The sequence below is a fragment of the Ovis canadensis genome, chromosome 26 (assembly GCF_042477335.2).
Source record: "Ovis canadensis isolate MfBH-ARS-UI-01 breed Bighorn chromosome 26, ARS-UI_OviCan_v2, whole genome shotgun sequence".
NCBI lineage: Eukaryota > Metazoa > Chordata > Mammalia > Artiodactyla > Bovidae > Ovis > Ovis canadensis.
In genome coordinates, this window is record NC_091270.1 from 46,614,014 (window position 1) to 46,641,218 (window position 27,205).

The 27,205-nt window shown below is 42.5% G+C and overlaps 1 protein-coding gene across 1 annotated transcript in view; it reads left to right on the plus strand.

Moving 5' to 3' along the window:
* UNC5D (unc-5 netrin receptor D) overlaps positions 1-27,205 on the plus strand; it is a 647,189-nt gene that overhangs the window by 536,421 nt on the left and 83,563 nt on the right. Inside the window, exon 8 of the mRNA XM_069572893.1 lies at positions 10,569-10,601. Coding sequence (XP_069428994.1) covers positions 10,569-10,601 — 33 coding nt within the window. The remainder of the gene's footprint in view (positions 1-10,568; positions 10,602-27,205) is intronic.

The following is a 27,205-nucleotide window of genomic DNA, read 5'->3' on the forward strand; positions in this document are numbered from 1 at the left end:
AATCTACTCTTGTAGAGAATTCAGTGCCCCCTGGGGTGTGCTGAGCAAAGTGAATTAATATAGACAGAGGAAACGTCTTTGTTTTGATCCTAACTTTCCTCCTTAAAGTGACAAATTAAATCCATATATGTCTTCAAGAGCATTGAGACGTGTGATCCAGAAAATGACGGTGGCCTGAACATCACCAGGATGCTTTATCATTAACCCTGGCCTTTCCTTCATCCTGAGAAGAGCCCCGGCCTACCCCCTAACCCCTATCCCTAACCCTAGTGTGAAGGGTTAGCATGCAGTGGAATAGAAAATTACCATGATCATTTAGAAAGGGCCAGATGATCATGGGGGTAGCAAAAAGGGCTCTGCACTGGGAGTCAGGAGTCCCAGGTCTTACTTGTTAAGTAGCTTGTGGCTTTGACAGATCTCTCTCCATCTCCTGACTTGTTTCCATGACTATCAAACCGATGTGGGGCAGGGGGTGGGGGTGGATTTTGAGCTAGGTGATCTCTAAGATTGATTTCAATATGAAAACTTGATTCTAATTTTCCACCTTAAATGTAGCTTTCCTGTACATGTGTGTGTATCTATATGTAAATTAATTTCACCTTGTATACATGTGTATGTATTTTATACATCTATATGTATAAGATGATAAATACCACTGGCGGGTCAGTGCTGTCAGATATTTGCTTTTTACTGGTCTTGAGGAGATGGTCTAGTTCAATTGCACCTAAGATTAGCCATTTGGATGATGAATATGCAGGGTGATGAGGGGACATCTTTTAGATCTGAAACCAAGGTAACCCCTCTCCTATCCACAGCAAAGTGGATAGCCAAACTGACAGCCTCTTCTAGGAACAGAGTCATCAAAGCAGGTCCCTAGCATCTACTCCATTCTCTTCAGTGAGAAGCTACAATGTCCTAGGAAATGCTGCAGAAATTGGGAAATTTGGAGACCCTGACTTTGTAACGCTTGTAATTGAAAGTCCATACAAGGCTCAGTAGCACTCATCCATTCAATAAATATTTATTGAGTACCTACCATATTCCCTGGTGGCTCAGATGGTAAAGAATCTGCCTGTAATGCATGAGACCTGAGTTCAATCCCTGTGTGAGGAAAATCCCCAGGAGGAGGGAATGGCAACCCACTCCAGTGCTCTTGCCTGGAGAATCCCATGGACAGAGGAGCCTAGTGGGCTACAGTCCATGGGGTTGCAAGGGGTCAGACACAACTGAGCAAATAACACTTACACTTTCACCATATTCCGTTTACTGGTCCAGGCACTGGGATGGAAATTGATGGAAAATACAGACTCTAGCTGCAAGTAACTTAGAGTGTGGGCTTCCCAGGTGATTCAGTGGTAGAGATTCCACCTACCAACGAAGAAGACACAGGATGTGAGTTCAATCCCTGGGTTGGGAAGATCCCTTGGGGGAGAAAATGGCAACCCTCTCCAATATTCTTCCATGGAAAATCCCATGGACAGAGGAGCCTGTTGGGCTACAGCCCATAGGGTCGCAAAGAGTCGGACACAACTGAGCAGGCATGCAACTCAGAGTGTCATGGCAGGAACGTGTATGGCTGGCAGAAGGATGAGGAAGCTTGAAAGTGAAAGTGACAGTCTCTCAGTCACGTCCAACTCTTTTGGGACCCCATGGACTGTACAGTCCACCGAATTCTCTAGGCCAGAATACTGGAGAGGGTAGCCTTTCCCTTCTCCAGGGGATCTTCCCAACCCAGGGATAGAACCCAGGTCTCCCACATTGCAGGCAGATTCTTTACCAGCTGAGCCACAAGGAAAGCTCTGAAAGAGCTTAGAATAAATCACTAGTCAAAGATTCTCAATTCACAATTTCTTTTCCAGCTTTTTTTTTTCCTAAGAGAGGACTGGTGGCCTACGTATATCAGTTGCTAAGTATTTCTTTAGCAATTAGTGAACAGTCATCATAATAAACACCCTCCCAAATCTTACCACCACCCCTAGTCCATTGCCTACACTGACCTCCCCGTGACCCAGCAACTAAAGGGACCAACCCAGACACACCATAACCCGATGTCAGGGCTGGCGCGTATTCTGATAGGATGCTTTCAAATGATTTTTTAAATAATTTGAATATTATTCTTGCCTTACGGAAAATGGTCACCATGAGATTAATCAATAATTTATTTCCTTAGGCTTGAGTTACATACTCTGAACATTTTTGTTTAGTTTTCAGTGAATGTGTGTGTGTGTGTGTGTGTGTACACATGCATATTTTTCTGTTGTGGATGGAAGCGAGGGAATCAAAGCAAAACAATTTATAGGATGAAAAAAGGATTTTAATATGCAGCTTCCCTTGGAGCAGAGTTCAGAACATCGCACTTTATCACTTTGAGGCCAACTGCTGATAAGAAGGTGTAGACACGTGCTTAAACGTCTTTGCAGTGACCCCAAAGCATGTTGTACTCTGTATAGCCAGCACAAAAACACACTAACTCACACAGAATCAGTGGGAATGGATAGGACTTTATAACAGAGGTGGTAGGAAATTTAGAAACTGAAATGATTTAGTTCAAAAATGAAATATGCAAATACTCCCTGGAAGTACGGTCATTATGGATAATTATTTGTCTGAGTTTAGGAAATACAAAAGACATTCCTTAAAGAGATGTCAAATTTGAAAAAAGAAAGAGGGAGGAAGACAGTCACTCATCCATATGAATCTTGTGCTTCAGCTGAGGGGCGATTCTGGAAGGTCTTTGTCATCAGAAGTCACGTCCATGAACTGTTTCTTACTCAACTGACTTCCCCAAATTAATATGATGAGATCTTGAACAGTTCTTTGGTGGAAAATATCAATAGAACTGATGTTCACTCATTCATGTACATCTCAAATCGTACAGGGTTTTATTCAGGTGAGGGTTTTTGCCGTTCCAGTCCTGGACTTTCTCTAATTACCCAGCTATCTCTGAGGAAGCCAGCAATTCCTCTAACAAGACATAACCACCTGGGACACCCTGTGAGGACTCTCTCAAAACCTCTTATTCTCTATACTTGTCGTACCTGGCTGGATGTGCTCAGAATGCACTTTATAAATTTTTATTTTATATTGGAGTAGATTTGGTTAACAATGTCATATTAGTTTCAGGTGTACAGCAAAGTGATCTGGTTTTATATACCCATGTATCTTTTCTTTTCCAGATTCTTTTCCCATAGGGAGGGATAAATTGAGAGGTTGGGATTGACATACACACACTGCTATTTGTAAGATAGATAACCAAAAGGACCTACTGTATAGCACAGGGAACTCTGCTCAAGAGTTCATTTTAAAAGGGGCAGCAGATCTTATGATGGTCTGTACAGGCTGGAGAGTGGGGAGAAGCCAGAACTGAACTAACTGAAGCAACACATGGGGTAAATACGGTCCCCAAAGAGTTCTTTCTGAGCAGGACCTTAAAAAAGAGAAACACGGTGCAGAAATTAAGTGAAAAGAGCAAAAAGAGAGACGTGCTGTGTTTTACACTCTTGTAATTTTGCTGTGTTTCCCAGCAAGGGAAGAGTTTCAGGGTGTTTACAAGAACTGGTGATGTGTTCCTACATGTCCTAGAGCCTTAGTGAGCTTCCAGCATGCACAGGAGAATAGAATCTCTGCTTGTCATCTTCAGGGTCTGCCTGACACCCTCAATCGTCATGATATTGCCAATGCAGAGCAGACCTCTTGTTTATCCAATTATCTGCCAGTGCTAATAACAAAGCAGGTCCACCAGATCCTGGGATTTCCTGCAACTTCAGAGAGCATTCGTAAAGCATAACACTGCTTCTTAATTAATGTCTTTGAGGGAGACAGAAAGCATGTGGAAATTAAGCACAGTGATAATAACTTCTTTTCTTCCAATCAGTAAATAAGCAAATAGCATGCTAAAAATTTTTCCAGAATTCAAATATGAATATATTCAAACACATTAGCACATTAGCATTTGCTGTATTGTTTTGGGCTTCCCAGATGGCGCTAGGGGTAAAGAACCTGCCTAACAATGCAGGAAACACAAGAGACTTGGGTTCAAACCCCGGGTCAGGAAGATCCCCTGGAGGAGGGCATGGCAACCCACTCCAGTGTTCTTGCTTAGAGAATCCCATGGAGAGAGGAGCCTGGCGGGCTACAGTCCATGGGGTGGCAAAGAGTCGAACACGACTGAGGTGACTTAGCACGCATACCTGCATATTGCTTTATCATATACCTGTCTCTCTACCAACCCGTCTTATTTTTGATACATTTCAAAATAGATTGTAGACATCAGTACACTTCAGTCTTAAAAACTTCTGCAAGCATACAGTTGATTAGAGTTCAATATTTGTTTCAGATTCTTTTTAACTTTTTATTTTACATTGGAGTATAGCTGATTAACAATGCTGTGATAGTTTCAGGTGGACGGCAAAGGAACTCAGCCATATATATACTTGGATTTGTTCTCTCACAAACTATTTTCCCAACCAGGCTGCCACAAAACATTGAGCAGAGTTCCCATGCTATACAGTAGGGCCTTATTGGTTATCCGTTTTAAATATAACAGTGTGTACATGGCCACCCCTAACTATCCCTCCCCTCCACCTATCCCCCCTGGAAACCAGAATTTTGTTCTCTAAGTCTGTGAGTCTGTTTCTGTTTTGTAAATAAGTTCCTTTGTATCATTTTTTGTAGATTCTGCATAGAAGCAATATCACATGATATTTGTCTTTCTCTGACTTACTTCACTTGGTATGATAATCTCTAGGCCCATCCCTGTTGCTGCAAATGGCATTATTTCATTCATTTAAATATGATTTTCCTGATCAGAATCCAAACTAATGGTGATGACAAAAGTATAAAATCAAATGAACACTTATGAAGTACTATATTTTGAAAAACCTGTGCTTTGTATATTGGTGACATTAAGTAAGATAAACTGTCTAGAAAAGGGAGAGATGCCTTTGAACAGAGTAGTAATCACCGAAGATTTCATGAAGAAAGCAGGAACTGATCTATGCATTGGAGAGAGGACGTGTTTATGTAGGAGGCTTGGAGGGAGGAGGGCGTTCAGAGGAAACAGCTTGGACAGAAGAACTGAGAGTTCATGGATTGATCAGACAAGAACATGGATTTTTTTTGAGTTGCAGTGGAAACTGAGTCATATTTGGTGGGGTGGGACCAGTTAATAGAAAACCATAAAGGAAGGCAGATAAATTGGCCACAATTCAGAGGCAATGTAGATTCATGGTAGATTCTTGCTTAATGATGCTAGAAAACTATTCCAGCAAATGAACTAGTCAGAGAGAATGGGCAGAGAAGACTGACTCTTCCACAGACTTTAGAATTGGCTCTAAATAATTTGTGATTACAAAGATTGGAGGGTCAATTAAAATAAAATTGAATTCAAGACATATGTTGGGGAGGGGGGTGGTGAAAAAGGCTCCAAAGCCTTCATCGATCCACATGGTCCATGAAGAAGGAAATAATAAAAGTGGTCTTTGAAGATGAAAACACGGGGCACGTCTGGTTTAGTGAAAAGAATGGTGATCATGAGCTCTAATGACATGTGTAACTGTTGCCCTGAGGAGAGAGCTATGCGGGGTCTCTCCTGGTGGGTATTTGGTCCACACAGAGTGGCTTTGATGGCTGAATCTCAAGAAATGTGTATGGTATACAAACCCCATGGGAGCCGATTTCAAATAATCACAAGGCACAGGTTTTGAGAGCAGCCCCTTGCCCAGCCTGTGGGTTCAGAGTGAACACTCCATCTGCATCTGTCATCTTGCGACATCTCCATAGCGTGGTGGTCCGAAACCCACTCTACACACATGGCATCTCTCCTCAGTCTTGCTTGCTCGGATCTGCAGGATGTGGGCTGCCATCGCTGGCCATGTTTGTTCCCTGGCAGAGAAAGGATAAGACTGGATGTGGGTGGATAGGTAGGTGGGAAGGTAGCAATGCAACCATAAATAGCTTGTAAGAACAATGGATACCATGGAAATGCTTTGGGAGCATCCTGTATAACAAAGGAAGCCAAAAATTAAAGGTGGGAAAGAAATGAATCACCACCAAAAATAAAGAGGTAGATTGTTCTCTCTCCCTCTCTCTGCCTCTGTGTCTCTTTCTCCCCTTCCCTTCCTTTCTCTTATGTATAAATATACATATACACCTCTACACACATATACTCTCAACACACATGCAGTGAGACACAAAGCAATATTTGCAATACAGCACTGAGACAAAAGCAGACTGCGGAACAGTATATAAAAAACAGTTCCATGTCTTTGAGGGTAAAAATGATCAATTACTGTCGATCAATTTCATGTAGTTTTGTGCTAGTATATGTAGAAGCATCTACATGTGAGTATCATCTTACACATATAAAATCACAAGGGAAAAAAGAGCTTAGACTTTTATATATCATTTAGCATAATGGTGATTATCTCTTGGTGGTGGAATTAGGCAGGGTTTTCTTGCACTTATCTATTTTTTTGATATAATAACTGCAGTAACTATAAATTTAAAAATGAATTTAAAGGAAAGCATAACAATTTAAAACGCTATTAAGAAACACTTCTTTGCATCTTTAGCTTTTGCATCTTTAGCAAAATCATTAGAAGACTGAGTTATAATTCCTTATTATCAATTTCCGTTTACCCAGAAGATACTCTTGGTGTATATGTTGGACCCTGTGAAAACTGGTAGGATTTCCCCAAACCACAGATCAGCTGCCACTGGCTCAGAATTACATTTCTCTGCCTCTAAGATCCTTCTGGACCCATCTGTACACTCCAGCTGCCCCAGAGCCTCTTAAAGAGGCAGAGAGCAACCAAAGTTGAGTACACAGAGCCCCAGATTTGTTATTAGGAAGTGGGGGTGCCCTCAGTAATCACAAATACACAAATCCCAATTAATTAGAAGTTCTTGGAGGATGGCCCAGGCATGGGTATTAAAAAACAAAAACAAAAACCTCCCAGATAATTGTAATGTGCAGCCCATGTGAAGAACCACGGCTTTCATAGATTAATTTACTAAAGGGGTCATTTGAACCGTGGCCTTGGAGAGAGGTGAAATTAAAACAGGATTTGGTTGACCAAGGCCAGTAGCTGCATGGCCCTGAGCCTTGTGAGAAAATGATTATGCAAACAGAATGAAAGGACATGACCATGAGGTGGGCTGTTCTTGCACAGCACCGTGAGGTCTGGGGGCGGGTAGGGGGGAGCCCTCTCTGGAGCTCACAGTAGAACAATAATCAGACATTTCAAGCTAGGAAAAAGGTCTCTGAGAGCATTGCTGACGAGATACTGGCATTTCACAAAAGTACAGCAAAACCCAATTTTGATGCCAATGCCAGGGGACTAAAGCCCTCGTGGGCATCAGTGACTTCCAGCCTTTCCCATGAGAAAATGCAGGCAAACACACGTGCCAGATCTTAGCATTGTCACCAATGATAGAGAAGCAGCCGTTTGAACACTTTTGACTCTTCTTTCTGAAATTCATTTTATGTGGATTTCTATGGAATGTCTTTGGTAGTTATTCTAAAGATTTATAGGGGTGGCAGCTAGGGCACCCATGTGGGTGGTCTTCTCGTCCCTGTGCTTCTTATGTATCAGAGTAAAGTTGCAACTTGCCCTTGGTGCCAGCAAGCCGAGGCCAGGAGTCAGCATGCATTCCTTTTGTTTTGGGTGGTTTGGGGTGTTTTGGCTGCGCCGGGTCTTAGTTTTGGCATATAGGGTCTTTGTGGCAGCATGCGGAATCTTTAATTGGGGCATGTTGGATCTGAGTTCCCTACTGGGGGCTGAAGCTGGGATCCCTGCATTGGGAGCGCAAAGTCTTAACCACGGGACCACCAGGGAAGTCGTTAGGCACATGTTTCTTGACTCCAGTTCAACTACCCCTGAAATTCACTAGAGTTTCTGACTTAGAGCTGTGCCTGGTTTCCATGCAGCAGTACGTGGGTCACTTTTGTCCTCTGAACGAGTATGATGATGATATTCATAACGTGTGACAGTTACAGTATTACTTATCAACTGCTATTTATCAATGCTAAGCGTGTGCTAGCCCTCTGCTTCACGGCTTCCGGGTTCTGTTCAAACCCTGGAACCAACCTTTAAGAACCTTACTGCTCCCACTTTACTGTGGGGAACATTGAGGTCACAGAGATATATGAAGACAACCTGAGACTTCTGATCTCGAGAGTCTGCATGAATCCCACTGCCAACGATGACAACCCCAGAGCTGGAGCTGGCGAGGTCAGAGGACACAATGCTTCCTCTTCTGCTCTGTGCATCCATGTGGTCCTCTGTCCAGGGTCCTTAGCCTTGGAATTTTCATCCCCAACCACTCTTCTCATTTTTCAGAACTGTACCAGGTAGAACCACCCTGTTTTTGTTTGTTTTTACAGCTATATTCAATGTATTTTTCCGAGGAGTAGTTATACATCTAACCTGTTTTTAATCGATTTTCATTTTGTTACCCAGCATAATCTTCATTCCTGTGGTTTAGAGGGAAGAAAATACTGTTAAGCTCAGCCAGAGCTCTGAACAGCTGTTCTGCATGTCTCTTTGTGTGGTCCTAGCAATGCCTCACTTTCAGATGTTTCAGCCTTGGCCTGCCAGCCTTTGCCCATGCCAAATGCTTTCCAGATAGCGTGCAATAAGCAAAAACTGAAGTCAGGTTAAAACCACCAAAGTCGTTTTATTCTAATTCTTGAGCGCATTAGCATCTGGACCTTGGGAGTTTCCACCTGCTCTCAGGAAAACTAATATGGTGTTGAATCTGTGCAGTCAGGGAAGTGCAAGCTTTGGGCTTAAAGAAACCTGACTGTGTAAGAATCTGATCATGTCAATTTGAACAAATTATCTTTTGTGAGGATTTTTTTTTCAAGATTTTTTTGAATGGGCCATTTTTTAAAGTCTTTATTGAATTTGTGACGATAATGATTTCTGTTTTATGTTTTGGGTTTTTTTGACCAAGAGGCATGTGGGATTTTAGCTCTCTAACCAGGAATCAAACCCACACCCTCTGCCCTGGGAGATGAAGTCCCAACCACTGGACTACCAGAGAAGATCCAGGATTTCTTTTTTAAAAAAGATTGGCCAGAAATCACCCTTAGTCAGTGAACTTTCCCCTTACTGTAAAAAAAAAAAAAAAAAAAAAAAGATGGTCCATTTGCAGAAGTATGATTTACACACAACTTTTAAAAGCTACTTCCAAAGAGTTGTATCTGAAACACATGGCAAGGGTTTTCTGTCAAAATCAGTCTTTAGGGCAGGAGCAGGTTAGGGTAAGAGATACTCCTGCTCTCTGAAGGATTTGGAGCCTAGCTATGACTGTCTGCCTGGGAGGGGTTAAGATGCAGTCAGCCAGATAATATTTACGAAGTTCTCAGATGTGTAGTGTGTGAGATTTGATTCCGTTCAAAACATAATCCAGAATGACATTGTCTCACCCCGCTTGGCTTGCCTTCAGGCTAACAGGGGAAGGAGAAAACCCACGGTGACCTTTCAAGGTCCCCTATGTTATGGCACTCTCTGAATGTTAGCAACAGCCCCTGTGCTTGCCGTCTGATGGTGTTCCATCGACACCCTGAGAAGGCACCAATGAGAGGGGTGACGCACCCTGCAGATCCTCTGGAGCTTAACATATAGTCTGAAGTGTAGTCTTCCCGGGTTTCTGCCTGGTGGTAGAGTCATGTTGGCCTGAGACGGGACCAAGGGCAGGGCAGTGGTCAGTTGGAGGGACTGTGGTGTAAGGCAGACAGAGTCCCAGGCACCATGTCTCCAAGTGATTTGCAGGATGACTGCAGAATTATTTAGTGATGGGAGATGGCAGGAAGATGGTGGATGAAGGGACGTGAAAAGAATATATGGATAAATAAAAGGATAAATATGTCTAGCTCACTTTAGAAAAGATTGAGTGTCTCTTCTCTGTATCCATCTCAGCTGACCACTGCCCTGTTCAATACCAGGATCAGAAGGACACCTTTCCGTTAAGATCATCTGCCTTTTAACAGATAATTGAGATCTGAAACAAAACATAATTTCTTAAAAACAAACCTTCAACACACTCACTATACTACATCTATGCCCAACAAGAACAGGAAAAAAAAAAAAAAAACACAGAGTTTGGAACTATTTACCCAGGCCATGATAACTGCAAACCAATGCAGGATGCCTTTAAATATTTATTCATGATTCATTTTTCTACCATCATATGTAGTGAAATAGCATTCCTTACCTGAGCAGACTTCTGGCTGGATATAAAACAGGGCAGGCTGCAAGCTCTCTACTCTCATCGTGCTGATAAGAATCTGGCAAATGCAGCAGACAGAAACTCTAGTAAGCCTGAGGGAATTTTATTTTAAAAGAATGAAGCAATCATCCTAGAAAAAATACTGCCAAAGAGAAAAAAATTTTTGTAAATTAGAATGAAAAGGAAAAATAGAAACCACATAATCCATAGTGTCTGCAGAAAGAAAGTGTTTCCTTTATAGAGGTAGACGTGAAGGGATATAGAATATATATCTGCTCCGTGTGAATTTATTAAATGCAACTTTCTTTTTTTTTTCTCTTTCTTTCTTTTAGATAAAAAACCTCTTCATGAAATAAAACCCCAAAGTAAGTTATTTTTCCTCTTGCGGATATCATTTGTTCTCATATTTGCTGCTTTACTGTTATATTTGTTTAGGAGCCAAATAGAATTGCAATTCCTACGAAAGATCCAGGGCTCTTGGGGGGAGGTTTCTTCTTGTTGGGTTTGGAGTCACATATCAGAGGTTAAGATGGAAAAGAAATATGCACACCCCACCCCTCCTTCAGATTAAATCTCTGCTTTGATTCCGTCCGCGGGTGGCTGTCCATTTCTCTACAGATGTCATCTAGGACTCTTATTTCTGAGATTTATCTCATTAAAATTTATAAATATTTGTCAGTACAGGCTTTCACAAGAGCAACCTTGGGCAGTAGCCTGATTACAGAGCTTTCCTTCTTGGAGTGGGAGGGGGCACCTGAGAGATGAACCCTGAGGTCCATGGCAACTGATTAGATAAGCGCCACAGTGAAATGGCCAGGAATTGAACCTAATGGGGGTGGGGGGTGGATGCTGGCTGGAGCTCCCAGTCTACTGGCTTGCTTCCTGGTGAGGACTTTGCCTTCCCTGCATCTTGGGCATCCACCAGATTTGGGGAAGGAGCACAGCTGGGATGATTGGCAGCTCCACGTTCAGCCTCATGGTGCTCAGACCTGGCTGAACTTGGGGGCCACCTGGAAGCCTTTTATAATTCCCAGTTCCTGGGCTGTCACCCCAGGGAAATTATATGAGAAGAGGAGCTTTAAAACCCAGGAATACTCAGTTTTAAAAGCTCCCTAGGGGATTTCATTGTGAAGCTCGGATTGAGAACCAGTGTCTTAGAAAAATATTCTCAAAACTTAGATAAGCAACCACATGCATCAGAATCTTGGGATATGGTGGAAGCTGGTTAAATATGACCCTGCAGAAGAATAAAATAAATTAATCTGAATCCCTGGTACAGGGGCAGGGAGAACTCTTGAGGATCTATATTTTAATATGTTCCCCCAGTGACTCTCAGAAATATGTAAAGTATATCAGGGTGTCATAGAGACGTCAAAGCCCACATGGAAGGGCATCAGCAGTGTAGCTCTTAGCAATAGGAGAGTTTGGTTTGTAAAGCTTGTGAAAGATGTTCTTAACTAGTATCTCCCATTTTAGTCTAAACGGAACGGCTTTTGATCTTTTAAATCCTAGGGTATTAAAATTCAAATAGCTTGGGAGACTTAACAGCTTTTATTAGCCACCTTCTTTGAAAGAATTAAGGCCCTGTGAAGATAGACAGAAATTGGTATCTGGGGAACAAGGGTCAGGAGGCATGAGAGAAAAAGATACAGTGACGCTGTGATGTTCCTATTTCAGATGTTGCTTCAGGCAGGCTTGAGATAGAAGGGTGCTGTGACTTCCAGAGTCGGAGAACTTGGCCAAACAACAGAAACAAGCTTTCTTAATTTGTTTGCCCTGCCGTCTGCTGCCCATAAAGTCATTATTGGGAGTTAGCGGCTTTTAAGTCATGCATGGTGGATTTGGAACTCCATAGGAAGATAGACGCTGGGGAACCCAAATTGTGTATTGTGTGTGTGTGAGTGCGTGCGCACATGCGGAGAGAGGGAGAAGGAGCGGGTCGATGAATATCTGTCTGGGCAAGACCTCAGGGTTTCCCTGGAGGAAGTGGAGCCCCTCACCAATGCCTCTTGATCATAGAGCACCCCACCCCCGCATCCCCTGGTCCTCATGTCAAGCACAATCAAAATTATCGGTAGCCATGTGGCAGCCAATATGTGTGTGTGTTTAAAGATATTTTTATTTTGTTTATTTTTTGGCTGGGCTGGGTCTTCTCCAGTTGCCCGTGAGCGGAGACTACTTTCTAGTTATGGTGAGTGGGCTTCTCATTGCTATGGCTTCTCTTGTTGTGGAGCAAGGGCTGTACGGCGAAAGGGCTTCAGTCGTTACGGCTCCCGGGCTCTCGCGCACAGGCTCAGCAGTTGCCATGCACAGGCTGAGTTGCTCCACAGCTTATGGGCTCTTCCCGGCCCAGGGATCGAACCTGTGGCTCCTGCACTGGCCGGTGGCTTCTTTACCACTGAGCCACCAGGGAGCCCTGCGTGTGTATTTTTTAAAAATGAATTTCACGCTTAGTTTGTGAGCCCAGTGCTGTTCTAATTTGGTTACATCTGTACATCCAGCCATAAAACCCCCAGTGGCTATTTCTGGTCCTTGGGGACTTCCTGAATGAGTTTTTGCTTGGGGTTCTCACTCCTGTACACTGTGCTTAATTGGTAGATACTGCTGCAGACTCGCTTAAACTGTTTTAATTTGTGATTTTCTAAAAATAAAACCTTAACAGAATCAATGTGATTGCAGAAGGCTCCCAGAGGCATCCGATCAGGGTTCTGGAGGCTGTGTGGTTAGGAGTGCACCATCCAGAGGCAGGCTGCAGTTTTGTTCAGTGAAAGCAGGGTTTCGTGGAAGACTCCATGAATCATCACTGATGCAAAATCAAAGTCAATAATGAAGATAATTGAGAAACAACCTTTCTCTGTATATAGCCGTGCACGTGATCCTCTGCAAGGTGGCACGGGTGGAAGCCATCTCTCAGAGCCTCCTGCACAGATCCGTGTGAGGCGGGCTGAGGAACCGGCTTTGAGTCGTGGGGAGGTGTGAAAAGAAAGTGAAGTCTGAAGGTATCTGTTGGCAAATCATAATGACAAACTGGGGGAAATCTGTGCTCGGCATCGCTCATGAAAGCACTTATTGTAAATGAGATAATTTAATCAATTACGTTTCCTAATGTACTAAACCGAATGTTTCATTTTCTGCTTCTGCACATCTTAAATTATCTTCAGGTGCTTTATGAGATTTAATCATAGTTAATAGAAACTTCATTACCATCAAATGTGCTTTCAATAAATGTTGTGTAACAATGTCAGGAAGTGCAGTAAAATATAGTAGGTTCTGAATGGCAAACACGCACCCCCGGAGTCAGGCTGAAAAATGGTCGGGTGCATACAGTGAGACTCCTGGAAGCTTGAGAATGAGGCTTTGCTAAGAGGCTCCCCAATGAGCGACTGGTTCAGCAAGTTCACCTTAGGGATGAAAAGGAGTCAGGTACCCCCTAGAAAATAGCACAGAATGTATTCTTTCTCCATCTCCTTCCCAGGTATTTTGGTAACTAATAGAAACACACACTAAGCCCAAATCCCATTGCCTGGTCTAGAGTCAGTTACCTCCAGGATTTCGCCAGTTGAATGTCTCCCAGTTACCCAGATCTCAGCTTTTTCAAACCTGAATGTGTCCTTCTGTGTCTTTAACCCAGGCCTCCTCCCATCTTCTCTCATTCAGTGAATGCTATGCCTTCAGCTCGGTAGGGTCCCACACTTGCACAGCCTCCTAGACTGCTGTCTTTTTCCTCTCCTTTCTCCAGCTCAGTACTCAGTGAATCATCACCATCTAACCATTCTGCCACACAGATAGATCAAGTTCACCAGCTCACTCCATTTTCTCTCTTCCATACCCCTCCCTCCATTCGGCATCTTTTTATTGAGTATCCCCCATGGGCATGGACATGCTCTAGGTGACAGATACTGAGCCTGCCAGGTACAGTTTCTGCTCCCATGAAGCCTGCAGATCTAGTGAGGGAGGTGGAAAAAAATATATATATATAGAGGGCTGGGTGCCATGGAGGTGGTGACAAGTGTCATTAAGAGAAATAAAGCAGAAGAGGCGCAGGTAGGGAAGAAGGGAATGTTGCTTTTTTGTGTAAGCTGTTTAGAGAAGGTCTCTGCAGTAAAATCACCTTTAAGAAGACACCTGAAGAAAACCAAGGGAACAAACATTCTCCCTGGTGGCTCAGATGGTAAAGCGTCTGTCTGCAATGCAGGAGATCCAGGTTCGATCTCTGGGTTGGGAAGATCCCCTGGAGAAGGAAATGGCAGCCCACTCCAGTATTCTTGCCTGTAAAATCCCATGGACGGCAGAGCCTGGTAGGCTACTGTCCAAGGGGTTGCAAAGAGTCGGACACGACTGAGCAATTTCATCTGGGAGGAGAACATCCAGGGCAAAGGAAGAGTGGGAGGCCAAGGCTGTGTGATGGGAGGCTGCTGAGGTATCCAAGGAACAATTAGGCTAGGTATCTGAGCAGAGTGGCAATGGGAAGAGGCATAATAGCTCAGGTCAAAGAAGTGGGGCATGGGGGAAAAGTACCAAGTTTATCATAGGCCGTGGTAACAACTTTGACCTTTACTGGGAGTGAGATGGAAAGCTATTGAAGGTGTTTATTCATAGTAACATGACCTAATATTTTCAAAGATGAACTACCCACTGCAGGGAATGTAAACATACAGGGAGCAGAAACAAGATCTGTTACAATGATCTAGGCTATTACAATATAACTTTTATAATAACCTAGATTCAAGATGAGTGTGGCTTGGGCCAGACAGAGAGCATTGGAAATTGTAGAAAAGGTCCATAATCTGGATATCTTTGGGAGACAGAGTCAAAAGGAGTTGCTAATGCATTAGATAGAGTATGAGAGAAAGAAAAGCATCAGGGATGATTCCAAAATTTGAGCTATGCAACCTGAAGGATAGGCTGGCTATTACTGATCTGGGGCAAACTTGGTTTAGCTTATCTGGAGGGAGACTCAAGAGTTCAGTGTTATAAATGCTACATTTAAGATACTTCTTAAACAGGCAGTCAAATATATGAGTCTGGAGGTCAGAGGAGAATCCTGGCAGTGACATAAATCTGGGGCTTGTCAGTGTCCAGATGGTATTTAAAATCAATAGGTTGAATGAGATCCCTGGATAATGAGTGTGAACAGAGAACATATCTGAGGCCGCAGCCCTGAAAGACATCCACACTGAGATATAGGGCAGGTCAGAAGTTACAGGAGACAGGAAAACAGCCAGCGTAGTGAGAGAAAAGCCAAGTGAAAGGAAGATGGTGTCCAAGACAAAAACTGAATATTCAGGACACCTTTCTTCCTAACCGGGACTTCTACCATTGCTTCCTGTATCTGGAGTTGGCTGATGTCAGTTTATCTGATCTTAAAAAAAAAAAAAAAATCAGTTCTGGTCACATCACTTCCATGTCTAACCCTTTACAAGAGCTGATCATTATTTTTAAGATAAAGTACAAGGTATCTACTGTCTATGGGATCTGGTTTCAGATGGCATTGTTTAGTCGTATCTGCTTCTCTCAAGCTGCTTAATCATTAGGTATTTCCCTTTCTACCCTATATTCTTCCACCAAACAAAGCTTCTTAGTTTTCTGAACACCCTGGGCCCATTTGGGCATATAGTTCTTTCTATGTTGTTATGTCTACCAGAAAACTTTCCCTCCACCTAATCTTACCCTGTTGAATGAATCCTTCCTTCAGGCTTCAGCGTGGGTCTTGCCTCTGCAAAGCCCCTAAAGTCTGAGTTAGTTACACCTCTAATTGGCCAATTGTCGAGCAGTTTCCCTATTTCTATCCTGTATGTTCATTGCGTTTATCCCAGGCTGAATTCCCTCTCTGATAGACATCCTTCCGATCATCTGGTAGACAGTATAGGGTCTGTTCACCCTTATTCTTGTGGCATTTACCGCCATCCCCACGTGGCACAGTGGTGAAGAACCTGCCTGCCGATGCAGGAGATGCAAGAGACATGGTTTCAGTCCCTGGGTCGGGAAGATCCCCCTGGAGGAGGGCATGGCAACCCACTCCAGTAATCTTGCCTGGAAGATCCCATGTTGGGCCATAGTCCCTGGGGTCACAGAAGAGTCAGACACGACTTAGCAACTGAGCACGCACACAATAGTATGTATTAGATGTTCAATTCATATTTGTTATTATGGTCTTACATCTTCCCGCTAACTCCTCACTGAGCCTTTTATTGTTAAGGTGAAAATAAAGACTTTGCTTTTATGTATTTATTTTAACTCATTCGTGTAGTAGATATTTATTGCACAATTATTCTGTATAAATAGTCTTGGCCCCGTGAAGCGTGAAGGAAACAATAAGAAATGTTTCTTCCCTACAACTTCAGTACAAAGTAGAAGATGACAAATGATTTGAGAAGAGGGGAAGCAAGGAGGCAGTTTTTAATAATCATCTATTTGGTGCCCGGTGCTAGGTGAAAGTCCAAATGGGAAGTTTTCCAGAATCATTTCTATCAAAGAATGACCCCAGTGTGTCCTTGTGTGTTAGTCGCTCAGTCGTGTCTGACTCTTTGAGACACCATTAATTGTAGCCCACCAGGCTGCTCTGTCCATGGAATTCTCCAGGCAGGAATACTGAAGTGGGTTGCCGTTTCCTTCTCTAGTGTGTCCGTATAGTCTAGACATTAGGTGTTTCTCGTCGCCTTACTGACACGTAATCCATTCTACATCTTTTCCCCCAAGTACACTGCTTTCATCTATAAGTGGAATAATGTGGATTCTGGGAATACACATTCTTGGGTTAGAGAACTCCTCAAAAGATGCAGAGTCCATACTGGCACGTTGGACATTCTTTTTCATGCTGTATAGACTTGAATGGCACCTTGAACACATAGAACTATCTGCAGCCTTGAACCGTGAACCATGCAGGCATGCTCACTCACTCAGTCGCGTCTAACTCTTCATCATCCTATAAACTATAGCCCGCCAGGCTCCTCTGTCCATGGGATTTTCCAGGCAAGAATACTGGAGCAGGTTGCCATTTTCTCCTCCAGGGAATCTTCCTGACCCAGGATCAAACCCACGTCTCCTGTGGCTCCTGCACTGGCAGGCAGATTCTTTACCACTGAGCCACCTGGGAAGCCCACATTGAACCATCAGTTCAGTTCAGGCGCTCAGTCGTGTCTGACTCTGTGACCCCATGAATCGCAGCACGCCAGGCCTCCCTGTCCATCACCAACTCCCGGAGTTTACTAAAACTTAGTCCATCGAGTCGGTGATGTCATCCAGCCATCTCATCCTCTGTCGCCCCCTTCTCCTCCTGCCCCCAATCCCTCCTAGCATCAGGGTGTTTTCCAATGAGACAACTCTTCACGTGAGGTGGCCAAAGTATTGGAGTTTCAGTTTCGGCATTAGTCCTTCCAATGAACACCCAGGACTGATCTCCTTTAGAATGGAGTGGTTGGATCTCCTTGCAGTCCAAGGGACTTTCAAGAATCTTCTCCGGCACCACAGTTCAAACGCATCAATTCTTCGGCGCTCAGCTTTCTTCACAGTCCAACTCACATCCATACATGACCACTGGAAAAACCATAGCCTTGACTAGGCGGACCTTTGTTGGCAAACTAATGTCTCTGCTTTTGAATATGCTATCTAGGTTGGTCATAACTTTCCTTCCAAGGAGTAAGTGTCTTTTAATTTCATGGCTGCAATCACCATCTGCAGTGATTTTGGAGCTCCCAAAAATAAAGGCAGCCACTGTTTCCACTGTTTCCCCATCTATTTCCCATGAAGTGATGCCAGGATCTTAGTTTTCTGAATGCTGAGCTTTGATATCTTTAAATTCTCAGCAGACTTCTAGGTCTTTAAGCTAACATTAGGTGACTGGCATCAATGCTAATCTTCTACCCATGCTTTACAGGATAATTTTTTTTCTATTTAACCCATCATTTTTCTTCATCTCCTGCTGATCATTTTCCATTACATAAATATAGCATTTCCCGCAAATTGCATGACTTGTTTGTCCTTCAGAATCATTCCTACTGTGAATCAGTTCAGCCTGAGCATATGTGCAACATTTGTAATTTTCTTACTGCTTGCAATCTTTTTATTATCTAATTTCTATCCCATCATAATATGACCATTCTATCCCATCTTATGACCATTTTTAAGAGTATCGTTGACCTTATTGGACATGATGAAGTTTCCTTCATTAAATACCTTGGAACTAAGCACAGCCACAGTGAATAAGTGATAGAATATAATGTTCTTCAGCATCAGAATAACTCAGGGTACTTGCTAAAAATGTGAATTCACAGGTCCCATCTCCCCACGTATTACTATATTCAAAGTTAGAACTTATATCGTGAATTCCCAGAGTAGAAAATGAAAGTGAAGTCATTTTCTCAAGGGCTGGATTTCAAATCCTGCTTTTTGACTCTCTTTCTCATTTTACCTTGGTCTTCCTGATGGGGAAAAAGACAGTTCTTTTGCAATCCAAAGGTAGAATTACCAGATAAAATAGAGAACCCTTGGTTACATTTGAATTTCACATCAGCAGTGAATACATTTTTGACATAAGCATGTCCCAAATATGGCATGAGAAATACTTCTACTCAAGTTATACATTCTTGATCAGAAATTCAAATTTAACTGTATCATATTTGTAGTTGCTTAATCTGGAAACTTTACTGAAAAGAATAAAACATGTCTGAATGTGCGTTCTCAAGAAACATTTTATTAAATAGATTATCTGTACTGTCAATCTTGGAAGAATGGCTAGAATTAAAACAAATATTGGAGGAGGGAGCCTTTCAGAAAGAAAAAAGAAGAAAAAGACAAAAAAAGAAGTCCACTGAAGTACAAAGTCTATTTGAAGAAAATGAATCTGGGCAGTCATCACTGTACTTTGTAGATACTGCTTTTTTTTTTTTTTTTAATTTAACAAGTTGGGATTTGTGGCAGCTCTGCATTGTCAGAGGATGGCTACCATTTTTTTTGGCAATAAAGTATTTTCTAGTTAAGGTATAGCCATTGTTTCATTTAGATATAATACTATTGCACACTTAACAGACTACAGTATAGTATAAACATAACTTCTATATGCACCAGAAAACCAAGCAAGCTGTGCCTGTCTGCATTACGAGATTTGCTCTTTGCAGTGGTCTGAAACTGAACCCATAGTATCTTTGAGTTAGGTCTATAATCGGATTCACCTAAAAAGTAGGGTCCATGTTGCTGTTCAGTTGCTTACAGTGAACCAGTGAAGTTGCTTCATCGTGTCTGACTCTTTGAGACCCCATGGACTGCAGCAAGCCAGGCTTCCCTGTCCTTCACTGTCTTCAGAGCTTGCTCAAACTCTCATGTCCATTGAGTCGGTGATGCCATCCAACCATCTCATCCTCTGTCACCCTATTCTCCTCCTGCCTTCAATCTTTCCCAGCATCAGGGTCTTTCCCAGTGAGATGGCTGTTCGCATCAGGTGGCAAAAATAATGGAGCTTCAGGACCAGTCCTTCCAATAAATATCCAGGGTTGATTTCCTTTAAGATTGACTGGTTTGACCTCCTTGCTGTCCAAGGGACTCTCGAGAGTCTTCTCCAGCACCATAGTTTGAAAGCACCAATTTTTTGGCGCTTAGCCTTCTTTATGGTTCAGCTCTCACATCCATACCTGACTACTAGAAGAACCATAGGTTTGACTATAGAGACCTTTGTCAACCAAGTAATGTCTGCTTTTTAACACACTGCCTAGATTTGTCATAACTTTCCTTCCAAGGAGCAGGAGTCTTTTAATTTCATGGCTGCCATCACCATCCACAGTGATTTTGGAGCCCAAGAAGATCTATCACTGTTTCCGTTGTTTCCCCATGTAGTCATCATCAAGTGATGGGACCGGATGCCATGATCTTTGCTTTTTGAACGTTGAATTTTAAGCCAGTTTTTTCACTCTTCTCTTTCACCTTCATCAAGAGGCTCTTTAGTTCCTCTTCGCTTTCTGCCATGAGGGAGGTGTCATCTGCGTATCTGAGGTTATTGATATTTCTCCCTGCAATCTTGATTCCAGCTTGTGCGTTATCCTACCTTGCATTTCACGTCATGTACTCTGTATAGAAGTTAAATAAGCAGTGTGACAATATGCAGCCTTGGCATACTCCTTTCCCAGTTTGAACCAGTCCATTCTTCCATGTCCAGTTATGACTGTTGCTTCTTGACTGGCATAGGTTTCTCAGGAAGCAGGTAAGGTGGCCTGGTATTCCCATCTCTAAGAATTTCCCACCTCTAAGAATTTCCCACAGTTGGTTGTGATCCACACAGTCAAAGGCTTTAGTACAGCCAATGAAGCAGAAGTTGGAGGGTCCATATAGAGGAGAAATGAGCAAAAACCGTTAAAACTTAGGATGGGGCAGAGCAGAAAGTATCTTGAGCCATAAGGGAAGCCCCTGTTAGAGTGACCTTGATGCCTACTCAAGAGTCTTTGATAGGTGTTGAAGTGGCAGGACCAGAACTGTGTTTGGGGAGAGTAAGCCACGCGTATAACAGTTCAGAATGAGTAAAGACTGTGGCCTCGGTTCCAGGCTAGGTGAGGCTGTGCCATGTGGGTGCCTGCTATCGAAACTGAGATGTGAGAGGCACTGGGGATGTTTCAGTAAGCTGTGTGAGTCATTTGGGGAAGGGGTCGATGGGCAGAAAAGGAAAGGTGACTCTTCAGGCTCAAGCCTGATCTCTGATGATGTCATTCCTAGAAAAGGGGAATTCAAGAAAATACTTGAAGAGATAAGAATGGTGACCTTGTAAAACAGATGACAAATTTGAGATGTTAGCGCAATGCACAGTGGTGCGGTGGTTTTATCCATTGAGCAGGAGGATGAGGAGGACTTCAGACAGACGAGGCAAGAGATCCTGATTTAAGACTGTTGGGCATCAAAGTAGTAGTTAGCACCGTCTGATGGAGTGGTTGTGAACAATCTTCAGGAGGAAACAGTGGTTTGGGCAAAAGTCAGAATTTAATAGCAGAAAAGAGCAATGAAATGTATAGAAACAGTGAACAAGGTAAATCATGATAGAGCCTGGCAGTGGGCTGAGCCCATGTAAAAAGTAAAGCATGTCTGTACGTTCTGGTAGGAATGATCTGCAAGGTATTGTACACAATGGGAGGAAAAAAGCAATGTAGTAAAGGAAATCATATGGAAATATAATAATGATTATATAACTTTTAGAGTAAGGATAGTAAAAAAAATGGAAATTTACAATTTTTTTCCTGAAAGACCCCAAATATACTATCAACAGTGGTTACTTTTATTTCTTTTTAATTTTTTTTTATGGAGTATAATTCATTTACAATGTTATGTTAGTTTCAGGTACACAGCAAAGTGATTCATTTCTATATGTATATATGTCTATCTTTTGTTTTTCAGATTCTTCTCCCTTATAGGTTATTACAATATATGAAGTATAGTTCCCTGTGCTAAACCATAGGTCCTTGTTGGTTATCTATTTTATATATAGTACTGTGTATCTGTTAATCCCAAATGCCTAATTTATCTCATTCCCTCCCTTTTCCCCTTTCATAACCATAAATTTGTTTTCTATGTCTACAGGTCTATTTTTTATATACGTTCATTTGTATCATGCTTTATTCCACATGTAGGCAATATCATATATGTTGGCTTAGTTGAAGCCATATCTGTCTGGCTTAGTTGAAGGATGAATTTTTTTCTTGGTGTAGTGTAACGATTTATAGTTCCTAAAGTACTTCCTGATCCTGTGTGTGTTTTCTATTTATTCTTTTATTTCAACAGGGATAGAGGTTAACTGATTAGGGAAATTATGATCAAGAAAGGTTTAATGTTTTAAAAATGCCTTTTGTAATTCTTTTCAACAAAGAGCTTAGAATTTCATGGATATGGAAAAAGAGTGCCTCTATCAGAGATCTATCAGGGAGTAAGTCGGGAGAAGGATTGGGGTAGAGGTGATTAGGGAGACCAGGCCGTGTTTGGAGGCAGAAGGCAAGGCGCAGGTGCGGAGGCAAAGTTGAAAGATGCGAGACCGAAAGGGAATAATGAATGAGGCCAGGTCCCTGCAGAGGCAGGAGAGGGCGGATCAGAGCCGGCCTGACACAGAGGAGGAGCAGCTATTCAGGGAACAGGGAAAGGAAAGCACAGGATGGAGCAGAGGAATTTTGAGTTGCGGGGGAGGGTGTGTGTGTTCTGGAGGGAAGGGGACTCACATGGAAAAGCGGGCAGTGAGATCACCTCTGTGATGAAGAAAGTAAATGAAGTCCAGAGTAACTGTGTTGATGAAAAGTCGTTCTCGGTCATGGGACATGAATACAATAATTGTGAGGCTGCAAAGAAGGCCCAGGTGGGTTTGCAGAGCACTGGGGTTTTGATGATACCCACCAGTCTAGTTGGTGGGTTTGTCCAGCAGGGATAGTCAAGCCAGTACAGGGAGGAGAGGTGAGGAGGCCATCCTGTGATGGTTAGACCACTGGGGAGTGAAGACAGATGGGTGTCCAAACCCTACCTTTGCCATTTTCTCATGAAGAAGCCTCTACCCTATCTGAACCTGTGCCGTCATCTGTAAAAGAAGAAATAGAATACTCTACGGCAAATAGATTTGATCATGAGCCTGAGAATATGATCACACCTGCAGTTCTTAGAGAAGCAGGCACAAGCTTAGTGCTCCATTACTGCTTACCCTTGCCATCAAGAGGTTCTGTTGGTGAAATTTTCAGCCTCCGTACAGTAAGTCCCCCACATATGAACGGGTTCTGTTCCCAGAGTACATCCGTAAGTTCACTCTGTTTGTAAGTCTGAGAAAGTTACCCTAGGTACCCAGCTAATACAATCGGCTGTATAATACTCTACTGTAATAGGTTTATAATACTTTTCACACAAATAGTACATAAAAAACAAGCACAAAAAATAAAGAGAACTTTTTTTTTAATCTTACAGTATAGTACCTTAGAAAGTACTAATACAGTAATACAGTACAATAGCTAGCAAACGGGGCACATTTGCATCTTTGAAATTTCACACCTTGAAGGCTCATATGTAAGGGACTTACTGTACGCTGGTGCTGAATTACATCTCAGAGACAGGGTTTTGGGTGCAATAGAAAGAAAACACTTTATTGCTTTGCCAGGCAAAGGGGGCCACCGTGGGCTAATGCCTTCAAGTCTGCATGCCCTGCCCTGGAGAGGGGAGTGAGGAGTTGTCTAGTCATGGTTCAAAGAGGATGTGATCAGCTCATGGACATTCGTCTGATTGGTGGTGAGGTGAGAAGGAAACAGCATCATCAGCTTGATGGTTCCAACTGGTCTGGGACCTGTGTTCTTGTGGTCAGCAGTTTTCATCTGGTGGGGGCCTGCTTCCTGCACGTCAAGTGTGTATCCGTACCTTTTAGGGAAAAGGTAGTTCAGCGATTCTGCCAGGTGGCAAATTCAGAGTCTAAGTAGTTCTCAGTTTCCCAGCCCAGCAGCCATTTTTTGTTTCTATATCTTCACGTTTCCCAGTCGTGAACTTCTGAGTCAGCCTCTTACTGCAGAAGACAGGACACGGGGGCTTGTGCGCGATTTCAGTATCAGGCAGTGTGACCAGGGCAGAGGTTCACAGCTGGACAGGCAATGAGCCGGAGTCAAGCTGCCTTGGATTGAATCCCAGCTCTGCTACTTAACCGTCATGAGGCTTTGGGCAAGACAAGTGATTTTCTGGCCTCAGTTTCAATATTTAAATTGGCACCTTTTTACAAGTTTGTTGGAAGGATTAAAATGAGTTAATCCGTGTAAATAAAAGACTAGGACAGTGGCTGGCATACAGTAAGTGCTACTGAAGAATGTGCTGCTGTCCTTGTTAATGACAACAAGGAGCTTTTGGAGGGTGACAAGGTGGAAAAACCGAGATGCTGACTGGCGACAGGATTGTGAGATTCCAGGCAATGCAAGTATCATCAGAACTGCTCACCGTGGTTGACCAGAGCTGACCACTTTAAAGTTATTTTCTGATGCTTTTTTCAGGGAATGTGGTTTCTCATGGCAAGTATGAACAGTTCGAACAAGAACTTCTGTTATGTGCTAGCGTGCAGTTAAATGTTTTGGCACACCCCTCCGTGTTTACAGCCCTGTCTGTACCTCTGGGCCAGGATGAGGAGGGGTTGGCCTAGAGACTGCTGCTTCCTGGGAGTCCAGCGGAGCAGCTAATTCTTCTGTCTTCCATTCATTTTCTCTCTCCCAGCCTTTTCTTTGTGAAGCTCTGTTGTGTGAATTCCTTAGTAATTCACTGCCTTATATACATCAAGTCAAGTTTGTTTTAAATAACCCAATCCCCCATGCCATTAAACTTAAACACAATTTCCACCTCCTTATCTTTCAACACGTAGTAAACCATAAGGAACTCCATTAATAAACCAGTAATAAACGCCCCCAAAACAACCTTGTTAGAAACCCAAATCTCAGGATACTGCTCAGTAGCCATAGCTGTCGTATAACCAAAAACCACCATTATACCCCCCAAATAAATTAAAAAAACCATTAAACCTAAAAAAGACCCACCAAAATTTAATACAATACCACATCCAACCCCACCACTCACAATCAACCCCAATCCCCCATAAATAGGTGAAGGTTTTGAAGAAAACCCCACAAAACCCATCACAAAAATAACACTTAAAAATAAATACAATGTATGTTATCATCATTCCCACATGGAATCTAACCATGACCAATGATATGAAAAACCATCGTTGTCATTCAAGTACAAGAACACTAATGATCAACATCCGAAAAACCCACCCACTAATAAAAATTGTAAACAACGCATTCATCGATCTCCCAGCCCCATCAAACATCTCATCATGATGAAACTTTGGCTCTCTCCTAGGCATTTGCTTAATTTTGCAAATCCTAACAGGCCTATTCCTAGCAATACACTACACATCTGATACAATAACAGCATTCTCCTCTGTAACCCACATTTGTCGAGACGTTAACTACGGCTGAATCATCCGATACATACACGCAAACGGAGCATCAATATTTTTCATCTGCCTATTCATGCACGTAGGACGAGGTCTATATTACGGATCATACATCTTCTTAGAAACATGAAACATCGGAGTAATTCTCCTATTCGCAACAATAGCCACAGCATTCATAGGCTATGTCCTACCATGAGGACAGATATCATTCTGAGGAGCAACAGTTATTACCAACCTCCTCTCAGCAATCCCATATATTGGCACAAATCTAGTCGAATGAATCTGAGGAGGATTCTCAGTAGACAAGGCCACCCTCACCCGATTCTTCGCCTTCCACTTTATTTTCCCATTTATCATTGCAGCCCTAGCCATAGTCCACCTACTCTTTCTCCACGAAACAGGATCCAACAACCCCACAGGAATTCCATCAGACACAGACAAAATCCCATTTCACCCCTACTACACCATTAAGGACATCCTGGGTGCCATACTACTAATTCTCGCCCTCATGCTACTAGTGCTATTCACACCCGACCTACTCGGAGACCCAGATAATTATACTCCAGCAAATCCACTCAACACTCCCCCTCACATCAAACCTGAATGATATTTCCTATTCACATACGCAATCCTACGATCAATCCCCAACAAACTAGGAGGAGTCCTAGCCCTAGTTCTCTCGATCCTAATCCTAATACTCGTACCCTTCCTCCACACATCCAAACAACGAAGCATAATATTCTGACCGATCAGCCAATGCATATTCTGAATCCTAGTAGCGGACCTACTAACACTCACATGAATTGGAGGACAACCAGTTGAACACCCCTATATCATCATTGGACAACTAGCATCTATCATATATTTCCTCATCATCCTAGTCATAATACCAGTAGCTAGTACCATCGAAAATAACCTTCTAAAATGAAGACAAGTCTTTGTAGTACAATTAATACACTGGTCTTGTAAACCAGAGAAGGAGAACAACCAACCTCCCCAAGACTCAAGGAAGAAGCTATAGCCCCACTATCAACACCCAAAGCTGAAGTTCTATTTAAACTATTCCCTGAACCACTACCAACCATACCTATCAATATATCCCCAAAAATATTAAGAGCCTCCCCAGTATTAAATTTACTAAAACTTTCAAATATACAACACAAACTTCCCACCCCATGAGCTCGCACGCACAACAGACTACGATCTACACCCATACAAGAAAAACACACTACCCACCCTACGTACACCAAACATGGACACTAATACCTATGATAACACAGACACATACGAATTTGGCAAATTCCACATTCACCCTGACCGTGTGAATATGCACACTAACATTAATGTAACAAAAACACAATATGTACATAATACATTAAATGATTTGTCCCATGTGTGCGGGTATGTACATTAATATTAATGTAATAAGGACATAATATGTATATAGTACATTAAATGGTTTGCCCCATGCATATAAGCATGTACATTAACATTAATGTAACATGGACATAATATGTATACAGTACATTAAATGATCTACCCCATGCATATAAGCAAGTACAATTAACCTATTAAAGTACATGGGACATTTTACTGCTTGTTCGTACATGGCACATAACGTCAAATCCGTTCTAGTCAACATGCGTATCCTGTCCACTAGATCACGAGCTTGCTCACAAAACAAGCTTGCTCATCAAGCTGAGTTTTTTTCCTCCTAAAACAAGAGCAGTGGTCATTCTACAGTATCCAATAAGATAAAAAGAGGATGTGTTTTTCTTGACTTTTTCTTTTATATTGCTGTGTAGTTGATTAACGACACTGTGATAGTTTCAGGTGTACAGAAAGTGACTCAGTTATCCATATACATGTATCTGTTCTTTTCAAATTCTTTTCTCGTGTCGGTTGTTAACATGACATTGAGCAGTTTCCTGTGCTGTACAGTAGATCTTTGTTGGCCCATTTTAAATCTAGCCACGTGTACATGCCAGTCCCAAATTCTCTAACTGTATGTTTTGAAAGGCATTTTGTTGTGCTCCTTTA